This window comes from Geotrypetes seraphini, chromosome 1 (assembly GCF_902459505.1).
Source record: "Geotrypetes seraphini chromosome 1, aGeoSer1.1, whole genome shotgun sequence".
Classification (NCBI taxonomy): Eukaryota; Metazoa; Chordata; class Amphibia; order Gymnophiona; family Dermophiidae; genus Geotrypetes; species Geotrypetes seraphini.
Window position 1 is genome coordinate 414,718,710 of NC_047084.1, and position 12,727 is coordinate 414,731,436.

A 12,727-nucleotide genomic window follows, 5' to 3' on the forward strand; every position below is an offset into this window, starting at 1 on the left:
ATTCGAACTTCCAGGTGCCCCTTTTCTACCTCCCCACAGCGCAACATTGCAAACAACCCAACCTCCAAGGCACCTGATCAGCATTTAAAACATTGTGAAATCGGAAGACGAGCGTTTTTGTTGCACACAAAGAAACGCCAACACATTTTCTCACGCGGCAAAAAAAAAGAAAAAAAGATCCGAGAAAGCGGTAAAACTAGTCTCTCGAACCTTTGCCCCGCCGCCGCCCAAGGCATGTTGGGAATTGTAGTCGCCTCGGCTTCGGCGAGCGTCCCTGGGAGGGTCTTGGAAACTACAGGTCCCGGCTCTCAGGTCTGAGCCTGGCAGGGGCTGGAGGCTGCGAGTCCGCAGTCGGTGGGAGTTTAGCGCGTCCAAGCGACGGCATTGGGAGCCCGACAGCCCGGCAACTTTCTCGTCTTTCGGGGCAAGAGGAAAGAAAGAAACGGAGCCACCACCTCTACTAGGAGTTTAATCGGTGTTACCCAAGGAGATACATGTTTATGTTTCCACCCGCTTCTGTAAACTACTGTTGTTTTACCCCAGATCGAGGAAAATTTTGATCTTTGGACACTGGCGATTTTTTTTGTTTGTTTCTTTTGCTTTTACTCCTTTCTTCCTAGAGGTTATTTTGCCGGAGGCGCTCTATCAAACTCTGTGAGGGGAAGCCTGGGAGAATATATAAATGTATATGTCTCTTCATCTATGGACTCTCTCTGTCCCCTCCCCCTGTACTTGTTTAATCCTGTGCAAATAATGTGACGAACTGAAGGAAAAGAACAGTTGCCCTTGGAACGATTCTGTTTTCTTTTGCTCCTGCTTTGCTAAATGCTTTGGGCTGACGAATGCCAGTAGAGTGAAAGGAAGCGAGAACTTTTTTTTTTTTTTTTATGGAGGCGAAATCGCCCCGATCTCTGGCTTCGGGCAGACACTTGGGTGAAAAAGGTTCCCTCTTTCTCTAAAGGGTTTTTTTTTGCTGTTGTTGCTGCTCTTCCTGCTTTTCCAGTGATGCTGAATTTGAGTTGGTGGTGGCTGGTGAGCAGGGTTTGCCTGCTGATCCCCTGCGCCCTGGTCCTGGCCAGGGTGCCCGGCTCCTCTTCCCACCCGCAGCCGTGCCAGATCCTGAAGAGGATCGGACACACGGTGAGGTTAGGGGCCGTCCAGCTGCAGCCGTGGAGATCGCGGGCGGTCACCGAGCCACCGCAGCGGGGCTGGCCGGGCAACGACGGACCGCTGGAGAGAAACGACCTGGGAGAAGGGGAGGTGGCCGGCGTCCTCCGGGAGGCCAGAGAACTGTCCGGAGAAGGCGGCCGAAATGTGGCCCGGGAGCCAAGTTTCGGGGCCACCACCCGGAGAGACGTCGGGCTTCATCGGCGCTGGGTGGCCTCCGAGCTGCGGAGTAAATCGCAGCACATTGGCAACGGGAGCGACGGGGAGCTGCTCTTTCCCAGGGATGCCTTGCTTTTCGCGGTGGAAAACCTGAATAAAATGCCCGACTTGCTGCCCTATAACCTGTCCTTGGAAGTGGTTCTGGCTATCGAAGCGGGACTGGGGGACCTGCCCGTCTTCCCCTTTTCTACGTCTAGTTCCTGGAGCAGTGACCCCTTTTCTTTCCTGCAGAGCGTCTGCCACACGGTCGTGGTCCAGGGGGTCAGCGCTATACTAGCCTTCCCGCAAAACAAAGGGGAGATGCTGGAGTTGGAGTTTCTCTCTTCCACTTTACATATCCCAGTCATTAGCCTGGTGAGGAACAAATTTAGCCGTCAAACTCAGGTAAGAAATAAAGGATAAAGACGATTCCAAATGCTTTGAGGACGCCCTTATCATCTTTGATTAACAAATCCTAGAATGGTGGAAAATGTCCCCTCCCTCCTTGTTTTAACTTAGTTTGGTGAGGCTACAGTGCTGCCTCTTCTACCAGAGCAGAGCAGGTTAGCTAGAGTTAACTGGCTTTGTGGTACAGCGTCTTCGTTCTTTTCAGCACCCTGGACAGAGAGCAGCAACCCGTGGACTGTACCACGGCAAACTCGCACTGTTAGCTGCTGCAAAATTCAGCACCTTGCAAAAAAACAAACAAACCACCAACCCAAAACTATTTTCTTTCTTTCCTTTCCTTTCTTTCTTTTTTCCTTCCTTCCTTTCTTCCTCTTTCTTTCTCTTTCTTCCTTCCTTTCTTTCTTTTTCTCTAATGCATTTTACTGATCTGGAGCACACAGCACAAAAAGCGAATAAGACATTGGTTTTTGTCACACAGATCCGCTATTATTCTTTCCTTGATCCTTGATTGTGTTTTCATTAAAAAAAAAAAAAAAAAAAAGCATTAGAGGAGTACATTTCAGAGTCCCAGTTTCAACACTGGTAGATGAAGCAGGTGTCTTAGTATTGTGGTTTCAGATATTCAGAATTTGGTTTTACATAACATCATAAGATGGGGGGAAAAAAAGAAAGATTTAAAACAAGAATTTTTGCACTTTTATGCTGGCCCTCTTCAAACCACCGTGGTTTTCTGTAGGAAACATTTGGGGCCACTAGATGACAACCTGCACAGTTTACTATATTCACACTTGGAGGGAAGAGTGCAGGTATTCTGCTTATTTAATCTACATAACTCCACCCCTCACCCCCTTCTGCACATCTACACCCTCTGCCTGTTTAGTATATAGTGTCTATTTAAGTTTATGTCTGTTTGCTAATACTGCTTCATTTGAAAAGCACTGTAATACTAGTCAGCTAAGCAGACCGAGGATGTAGGTGAGCACAAGGGGTGGGGTGGGGGGATATGTAAATTAAATAAGCAGAATACATGCACTCTTCCCTCCTCCAATAGCAGTCTATTAAATATCCATTTAGTGGTACATTTGTGGTGTTTTGGTTCATTAACTTATTAGCTATAGCAGTCAGCTGAATGGGAGCAACGGAATACCAGAGGAGGGGGGGGGGGGGTGAACAAAACCCAGGTGCAGAATACCAAACCAGAGATTAACAACCATTATATTTAGGAGTGCTTTTACTTCACTGTGTGAAGTAAAAGCACTCCTAAATGTGCACCCTTATGCAGGTATTTCCTGCCTGTTAAGGCCATGTTGACTGCAACAATGAAATAGGGCTATTTTCTATTTTTTTTTCAATACATGGTTGTGTTAGCATTTAAGAAAAATTAACATAAAAGCACTTACCATTACCTATTTAGAAGGTAGTAAGGACTCCCATATTAACCATGCACTAACCAGTTAGTGCATGGTAATATAAATGTACTCACTGGTTAGCAAAGGAATGCTCACTCACTGCCCCTGACTTGCCCCCTGGAAATTTTACAATTAATGATTTATATGATTATTGCTGCCACTGCAAAAGTCATAAATGTCCAAAGCGGCTCCTTCGAAAAAAAGAAATCTTTGGTTCTCTTGGAGAGTCTCCATCTGTAATCCCAGTTTTTGACATTTTCACTACTGGAGACATGAAAAAATGCCCTACTAAATACATTCTATGTTAGTTTTGACTGTGCATTTGCTAAGCATGTATTAATGCACAATTCCATCTATAAATTGGCACCTAAGTGTGATGGTGTGTAGTTTAAAGGTGAGTATACACATTGGGGGGGGGAAGGACTGGAGGGGGTGGAGAGGAGGATGGATGCCTGCGCCCTCACCAAGATGGCTCCAGGGGTGGACTGCCCTTCATCTTCACTGCATTTAGGCACAGTTTCATAGAATGCTTAAGTTTACCCACCTACTTGCAGTAGGCAGGCACTAGCATTTACACAAGCCTTTGTCTGGCATAAATGATCATGCCTAAAATCAGGGGCTAAAATGCTGACTGAAGCTAATATTTAATAACAGTAGTTCTGCACAGAATTGCCATTATAGAATTCCCACTTAGTGCCCTGTATAGATCACGAAACCAACCCTCTTAAAAAAAAAAAAAAAAGAAAGAAAGATAGCCAGGCCCCTCACCCCTTTCCTCCACCAAGTAACACAACCCTCTCCCTCCCTTTTAAGAAGTCACATTAGGATTTTTTTTAAACCACAGGCCGCAACAGTAAAAGCAATGACGCTCATAGAATTCCTATGAGCGTCAGAGCTTTTACTCCCGTGGCCTGTGATTAAAAACCCTGCTGTGATTAAAAACCCTGGTGCAGCTTCATAAAATGGGGTTAAAGTTATGCCCTCTTTTACTAAGCCATGGTAGAGGTTTCTACTATGGCCTGGGGCACTAAATGCTCCGATGCTCATAAGAATTCTAAGAGTGTCAGAGCATTTAGCACTCTGAGCCATGGTAGAAAAGTCTACCATGGCTTAGTAAAAGAAGGCCTTAGTGAGGTAATCTGCTGTACTAGGATGCCAGGAAATCCATGGAACTGAGGCACTTTTGAAGGGAGCATTTCATGAGGCTAATGAGTTCTTTACACTAACCCCCTCTTCTGTTAAACTGTGCTAGCAGTTGTAGCACAGAGAGCCATGCTGAATGGCCTGCGCTGCTCCCGGTGCTCATAGGAACTCTATGAGTGTCGGGAGGAGAGCGGGCCATTCAGCGTGGCTCCCCACACTAGAAACTGCTAGCGCAGTTTAAGAGAAGAGGCCCTAAGGCTAATTCCTTGTAAAGCGGTTTTATATATATATATCTAATATAATAATAAGCTAGAGGCGCATGCGCTCTTAAAAATTCGTGAGCGCTGGCGCTCTGAGGTGTGCTTCTGTGGCAACATTCTAAACCTCAGGGCGCATGCGGGGGCTGAAGGCGCGCTACTGTGCTCTCCAAACCTGGCTCCAGCGGCGTAGGCGGCTCCAGCGGCCCTCCACAAACCTCCCGGCTCCAGCGGCGTAGGCAGCATTATAAACACGCTGCTTCGTCCTTCTACTGCTGATTTCCTCTGCCGTCGTCTCTGATGACATCATCGGAGACAGATGCGGCAGAGGAAATCAGCAGTAGAAGGTCAAAGAGCAGCGTGTTTAAAGTGCTGCCTATGCGGCTGGAGCCCCGAGGTTTGTCGGCGGTGGGAGGGTCAGGAGCAGGCCGGATAGAGCAGGACAACGGCAGTAAAAGAAGGGGGAGGGGCCGAACGGAGCAGGGAAGAGAAGGGAAAGGGGGATGGGGGAAAATGCTGCTACTGTTTCTGCACAGGAAAGGGGGGGGAGATAGGAGGGAAATGCTGTTGCTGCTGCATAGGGAAGTGGGATGGAAATGCTGCTGCACAGGGAAATGGGGAAAAATGACAGACAGACAGACAGTGGGAGGGAGGGAGACAGAAAGAAAGAAAGACAGGGGCAGGGAGAGGACCAGAAAGACAGACAGAGAAAGGGGGCTAGAGAGAGAGTCAGCGGGAGAGGAAAAGGGGGCTGCTATGGGGGGAGGGGTGTGCTTGAGGCAAACAGCTTTGCTCTGGGGGGGAAGACAGAAGGGGCCATGGAGAGACAGGGAGAGGGAAAGGGGGCTGCTTTGGGGGGAGGTGTGCTGGGGACAGACAGCTTTGCTCGGGGGGGAGGGGGGAGACAGAACGATACAGACAGCGGCCAAGGAGAGAGAGATAAAGAAACACAGACAGACAGACACATCTATTCTAGCACCCATTAATGTAACGGGCTTAAAGACTAGTATATATATATATAAATAATGTTTTTTTCCTATGGGAAAGCATGATTTTTTTTTTCATTTTTTGCAAATATTTGCTGTGTATAAAGATGGATTCATCTGCATGATTACTAAAAATGTGATCAAAATGGCTGCTAACCCATGTACTGTTGTGTATATTTGTATGTCTGCCTCATGTTAACAGCAAGGTGTTTGAAAACAGCAGTTTACTTTCTCTTCTTTGAACTGTATACACTCCATTACAAATGATTGCAATAACAACTTACATTTTGCTTCTTATAGCAGTTAATTCTATCAGTATAAGTCATTTCAGAACCATCTTATGACTTCAATATTCCCATTTCAGCTAAAAAAAAAAAAATACTTTCCACTTCATTTCAATATTTTTCTCTACAACAGTTTCAGGATCCTGGAAGAACTGATGGATGGATGCTGTTATAATATAATGACTAAGCTATTGGCTTATGATGGTAGAGAAATACAACAGACCAGTTTTAAGAGCAATAGTAGCACAAACCTTTACTTCCCAAAAGCCTGAAACATACAGTAAAGAATTGCGCTGAGCTCTGAAAATCAAAGTACTGTAATTCATAGATTTTCAACCCTAGTCAGTAATTCACTCCAAAATGTTCCCCCCCCCCCCCAATAATTAGGATGGGTCAGATAGAAATGCATAAAGCTCTAAAAGACAGATTTGAGGATTGGGCAGAGCTTTAACACGTCTTTTAGCAGCACAGTTTCTTGCATAAGATTGTGAACCTTGGGGATAGATAGGGTAGTTTTTCTCAAGTAACGAATTTCATTTTAGTTTGATACATTGTAAACTGCTTAGGTCAGTAAAATGCAGGAGCAGTATATCAAAATCTTAAATAAGCATAAACAGTTTCTTTCTAAGCTAAAACTTTGGCTATTTTAACACTGCAAAAACAAGTGGCTGATATTCACACCTCAGAGGGCAACCTGACTACCTCCTGCGGTTGGCAGTGAACCTATAAGTTTAATGCAGAGGCCTACTGCAACATACTTCTCTCAGGTCTCCCGCTCATCCATCTCTCACTCCTTCAACTCTGAGGACTTTCTTAGAGATCAGACTCTATAGGTGACCCTTAAGGGGAGGAATGCTGGCCTAGTACCTAACCCTCAGTAAGCCTGGTTCTCTAACAGGTTCAGCATTGAAGATACCTTTGAGCTTATATAATTTGCATATGCTTAAGGAGTGAGGTTTTGACTAAAAGGCTTCTTTGGATCTGTTTAAGATCTTTTTGAGACTTTGGGGAGTAGTAAGTGGGAGAGAGGCCTAGAAAACTCTTAAAGCTATATTTCATGGAGGTATGAATTCTCTCACCCTAATTGAAAAGCACTCCTTGAGGAGAGACCCAGGCAAAGGGAGGGTTTCCATGTTCAAACTTTCTTCGGCTTCAATCCTTCATGAAGGAAGTAAAGGAACTAAGAGAGGAGGTGGCAAGACTGAGAAGTATCCATGAGAATGAGAGGTACATCGATGAAATAGTTTAAGAGGCGTCAAAGATTTCCAGCAGTGGGGAAGAGGAGGCTGTGTTGAAGGAGGACAGCTGGACTTAGATTATGGAACCCTGCAAGATACGGTAGGTACTATGACTCCACCCAACCTTGAACTGAAGAACAGGTATGTTGCCCTGGAAGTAGAGGAGATGAGAGCATCCCAGGGAGAGGAAGGACCAAAGCTTAAAAACCCCCAAATTGCTGGATCTATGACCACTAGGAGACATAATGTTATGGTGGTTGGTGATTCCCTTCTGAGGGCTACAGAAGTGTCCATCTGCAGACCACATATGATGTCCCAGGATGTATGCTGTCTGTCTAGTGTCAAAATCCAAGATGTTACAGAGTGAGTGTCAAGACTCATCAAGCCTGATGACTATTATCCAATGCTGCTCATCCACATTGGTACTAATGATACTGCCAAGTACCCCTGCAAGCGTATCAAAAGTGACTTTGTGGCTCTGAGAGAGAAGGTGAAGCAGTCAGGTGCACAGGTGGTATTCTCGTCCATCCTCCCTGTCGAGGGTAAGGGCCAGGTCAGAGAAGCATGCATCCTGGAGATGAATGCGTAGTGACATGAATTGTTGTCAAGAGTATGTTGGCTTCCTGGACCTTGAGATGATTTTCCAAGGGCTGCTGAGCAAGGATAGTATGCATCTATCAAAGACAAGGAGAAGTGTCTTCAGCAGCAGGCTAGCTAATCTACTGAAGAGATCTTTAAACTGGAAGTGATGAGGCAGGGTTATCAAAACCCGCGGGTGACTATAAGCCCTCAGGTAAGTAAATCAATGAATACCTCTATACGAATGGGAAAAGACTTCTTCAGGCTCCCAGGTAATGTCCATGGCTTCCTCAGTCTGTAGACAATCAGGCAGGCTTGTCAGAGGGGAATCATCCAGGTCTCTCATCTCTATTTCATTCCCTTGTTGAGACATGGGAGCACCTGGATCCAGACTGACCCTTCTAAGCTTGCTCTGCTGGCTTTTACCAGACCTGAGAAAGCCACACCCTAACCTGAGTGGAGGATGGGCTGGCTTTTGCTGAGCTTTCTGCTGCTGCTCAATTAGCCTCAGCAGCTGAGTGCTAGCATGACTAGGAGCCTGCCTGTTAGAGTGTACTTTGTTAGGGGCTATACTAGGCTTAGAGAAATTAATTATCTCATCCTGTTTCCCCTCCTCCCAGGGCTCCTGCTCTTGGGCGCTCTTGCTAGGGACAGAGCTTTGTGATCTACTGGTAGGAGAGCTGCTGCATTGATCAGCTCTCTTTAATGTTAGGGGTTTTTGTCCTTTCCCTGGAACAAACCTAACTTGTTATGTTCTTCTTTTTTTTCTAATCGCACTGTATGTAATTCATCTATCTGTTGTGAAGCGCCTTGAACTCCCTGGGTATGGCGGTATACAAAATAAAATATTATTATTATTATTAACTACAGTGTCGGGTTTGTGACAATGCGGAACCTTGTCAAACACCTTCTGAAAGTTCAGATATACAATGTTGACCGGGTCGCCCTTGTCTATCTGCCTGTTCACTCCCTCGAAGAAGTGCAGCAAGTTTGTCAAACAAGATCTGCCTTTGCTGACAGGATAGGAAGAAAAAGAAGGTGAGTAGCGTTATATATTAAAGATCATATTACAGCCACACAACTGCAGGATCTACATGGAAGAGGTACTGTGGACCAATTTGAAAAGAGGGAATGCTAAATATATTTACATTGGTATGATATACAGGCCTCCTTCACAGATGGGAGAAGTGGCAGAAATTTAATAGTAGACATTCAGAATATACCTAAAAAAGGGGAAGTTTTACTAATAGGTAATTTTAACATGCCGGATGTTGATTGGGGTATCCATATTGCGGGGTCTTCTAGAAGTAGGGAGATCAAGGATTCTCTACAAGGAGAATGGTTCCAGCAGTTGGTATGACAGCAGAACCACAGAGAAAGATGGACCTGTGAAGAGAGACCAATGCCTAGAGCCAGGAGAAGCATGGAACCCAGTGCCCCCTTCCTGATGACATTAACACGAAACTCAAGTTGAAGGGAGGCTACGTGGTTTCATTTCACGGGGTAATTTAGGGGATTACACAGAAGATCTTTACAGGCGCAGGAGAAATAGAAACACCGCCCTTTTTTTCATGGACCTACCACAACTCAAGGTAAGTGTTCCATTCAATATACTAATGTGAACTTAGTATTCAAAGTTTATTAAAGTGTTGTTGAGGGCGGTGCAAGGGACATCTGAGTGCTATGATGGTCCCTATACACAACCGGCGCTAGTACTTGTTATTGCACTTCACAGCACTTTTCGGTTGGCGATCTGAGCACTTTATTAGCACTTGTTGCACTTTATATTTATATTTATTTTTTATATATTTAACTTGTGGAGTATTTTTTAGTATTTAGATTTTAGCAAAGCCTTTGACAGTATTCCACACAGATGTCTAATAAATAAACTGAGTGCCCTTGGGATTGGTCCCAAAGTGACGAGTTAGGTCAAGAACTGGTTAGATGGAAGATGACAGAGAGTAGTGGTTTATAGAGATCGCTCTGAGGAAAGAGATGTTACAAGTGGTGTGCCTCAAGGTTCTGTTCTTGGGCCTGTTATTTTTAACATTTTTATAAGCGATATTGATGATGCACTGTCGGGTAAGATTTGCCTCTTTGTGGATGATACCAAAATCTGTAATAGAGTAGATGGTGTGACTAAGATGACGAAAGACATAGTGAAGCTTGGTCTGAAATTTGGCAGCTAAAATTTAATGCTAAGAAATGCAAGGTCATGCATTTGGGCTGCAAAAACCCAAAGGAACGGTACAGTTTATGAGGTGAAGAACTTTTGTGCAGGGAAGAAGATCAGGACTTGGATATGATTGTATGTGATGAACTTAAGGTAGCCAAGCAGGTTGAAAAGTGACTGCAAAAGTTAGAAGGATGCTAGTTGCATAGGGAGAGGTATGGCCAGTAGGAAAAAGGAGATATTAATGCCTTGTATAACACTCTGGGCCGCACTTTTAAAAAGATAAAAAAAAGGATGAAGTCGGTCCAGAGGAAGGCTACTAAGATGGTGTATGGTCTTCGTGATAAGGCGTACGGGGACAGACTTAAAGATCTCAATCTGTATACTTTGGAGGAAAGGCGGGAGAGGGGAGATATGATAGATATGTTTAATTACCTACATAATATAAATGTGCATAAGTCGAGTCTCTTTCGTTTGAAAGGAAACTGCAATGAGAGGGCATAGGATGAAGTTAAGAGGTGATAGGCTCCACAGTAAATCTGAAGAAATACTTTTTTACAAAAAGGGTGGTAGATGTGTGGAACAGTCTCCTGGAAGAGATGGTGGAAACAAAGAGTATGTCTGAATTTCAGAGGGCCTGGGATAGACACATGGGATCTCTCGGAGAGAGAAAGAGATAATGGTCACTGCGGATGGGCAGACTAGATGGGCCATTTGGCCTTTATCTGCCTTCATGTTTCTATGTTTCTAGGATACAAAATTATCATGGGACACCTCACGTCCCACAGTAATCACATTTTAGTGCTTACTGCAGCTTAGTAAAATGACTCATAAGTGTGCAGAATTTATTTTTTTATATTTTAAAGGGGTTATATTAGGGGCAGAGAATGGGTATGCATGCGCTAATTGATCAGTGCACTAGCATTACTGCTATATTAACTGGTTAGTGCATCCATAAGGTTGGAGCCTGCAGCACTTCCTAAATAGGAGGCAGTAAGGCCCAAATTTATAAATGTTGCCTAAAGTTAGGCTTCTAGATCGGTGTGTCTAGTCAGTTTAGAGGCCTAACTTATCCTTCACTCCCTCCTTTATGAAGCTGTGCTAGCATTTTTTTATTGCCGGCTGTGTTGGTAAAAGCTCCGACGCCCATAGAATTCCTATGAGTGTCAGAACTTTTACCGTCATGGCCGGCAATAAAAAGATAGATGGATAAAAAGGCAGACACTCAAAACATAATGGTGAAGAGAAAGAACATTTTATTGCCCCCCCCAATGTAACATGGGATGGAATCATCAGACAGATGTATGCCTTGACAGGTCTGATCTGTACTGTACATGCACCTCCTGCAAGCCACTGAGTAAAAGTTTATAATTTTTCATTATTTGTAATTCACATATTAAATTTGATCCTAGGAGGACAATATGGGGCTGAATCTATAAATGGCATCCCAATTGTAGGTGGTGGTAGGCGTCCTACCGCTATCTAACCGGCCAATTGGGATACATGTTTTCTAAAAAAAACAAGGCAGGCCACCTACACTGTAGGCATCTGTTGCGGGTGCAGAGAGACAATTAGGGATACTTAAGCTCACCCAAGGATGTCACCCAGAAATGGCTTTGGGTGAGCTTAAATGGCCCTAGGGCTGTGATAGATACTGAAATGTAGGCCTGCAAAATGCTGACCTACATTTAAGAACATAAGAACTGCCATCTCCGGATCAGACCCATGGTCCATCGAGTCCGGCGATCCGCACACACGGAGGCCCAGTCAGGTATACACCTGATGTAGTTTTAGTCACCCATATCCCTCTATGCCTCTCGTAAGGAGATGTGCATCAAATAAATGCGGCCGTGGAGCTGATCGCAGCAAGGGAATCCCCCTGCCACAATCAGCTAAGTACACTGGACAGGAGGAATGCCCACTTCCTCCTGCCCCCAAACTCCTGAACACCTTCCAAAGTATGCCAGGCAGGGGCCTTAGGCATTTGAGCCAATCAGAGCCTTAGACCTCTCCCCAGTGCATCCCAGAATGCACCAAGAAGGGGAAGGCCCGCCATTTTGGAGCATCCCTCCAGCCAGACATTCATCGTACAGGTATGAGGGGTGGGGGGGGGCTGTTGGGGTAGACTTAAATGTGTCAGAGGGGTTTAGCTTTACGGGTGTGTCGGGGGAGTTCTGGAGGAGTGGCAGCAGTTCTGAGGAGTAGTGGCAGATGAAAGTGGGAATCCCTCCTGCTGGGGGACTTCTTGGGGGAGCAGCAGGAGGGAATGAGTATCCCTCATTCCTGGCATACTTTGGGAGGGGTTCAGGGGTTCAAGGCAGGTATGAGATATTGGGCATCCCTCCTGCCTGGCGTACTTGGGAGGGGTTTGGGGGCAGGAGGGAATGGGGATTCCTTCTTCCAGTGTACTTTGCAGGGGGCCGGTGTCTCTGCTGCAGCCGCTCAGCTGATCATGGCAGGGAGATTTCCTTGCCATGATCAGCTGAAGGGAATGCAATTCTCTAACCAGCGCCTGAGACAAGGGCACTGGTTAGAGAATTGAGCTGCATCCCCAACCCTATATGTCATGTCTGTCTGTCCTAGTTAGATTATATGCTCTTCTGAGCAGGAAATGTCTATAAATGTCAAAATGTACAGCACTGCATAAGCCTTTCAGCTCTATATAAGTGATTAGTAGTAATATCAGTAGTTAGGCATGGTTAGGCATCTGTCTGTTAGGGCCGATGCGATTCTGTATAGGACGTCGATGTGCGATTCTCAGCAACTGCTTAGGCGGCTGCTGAGACCGGCATCCTATACGGAATCTGCCCCATGTGTCCATCTACACTTCTTTGGTTAATCAAAATAATTGCAAGTAATTTTACAGAAAGGGTGGTAGATGTGTG

At 45.3% G+C, this 12,727-nt stretch overlaps 1 protein-coding gene across 1 annotated transcript in view; it reads left to right on the forward strand.

The window, feature by feature from the left end:
* Window positions 1–1,005: 1,005 nt before the first annotated feature.
* The window catches only part of GRIN3A (glutamate ionotropic receptor NMDA type subunit 3A), a 358,631-nt gene continuing 346,909 nt past the window's right edge, over window positions 1,006–12,727 (forward strand). Inside the window, exons 1-2 of the mRNA XM_033918694.1 lie at window positions 1,006–1,216; window positions 1,301–1,770. Coding sequence (XP_033774585.1) covers window positions 1,006–1,216; window positions 1,301–1,770 — 681 coding nt within the window. The remainder of the gene's footprint in view (window positions 1,217–1,300; window positions 1,771–12,727) is intronic.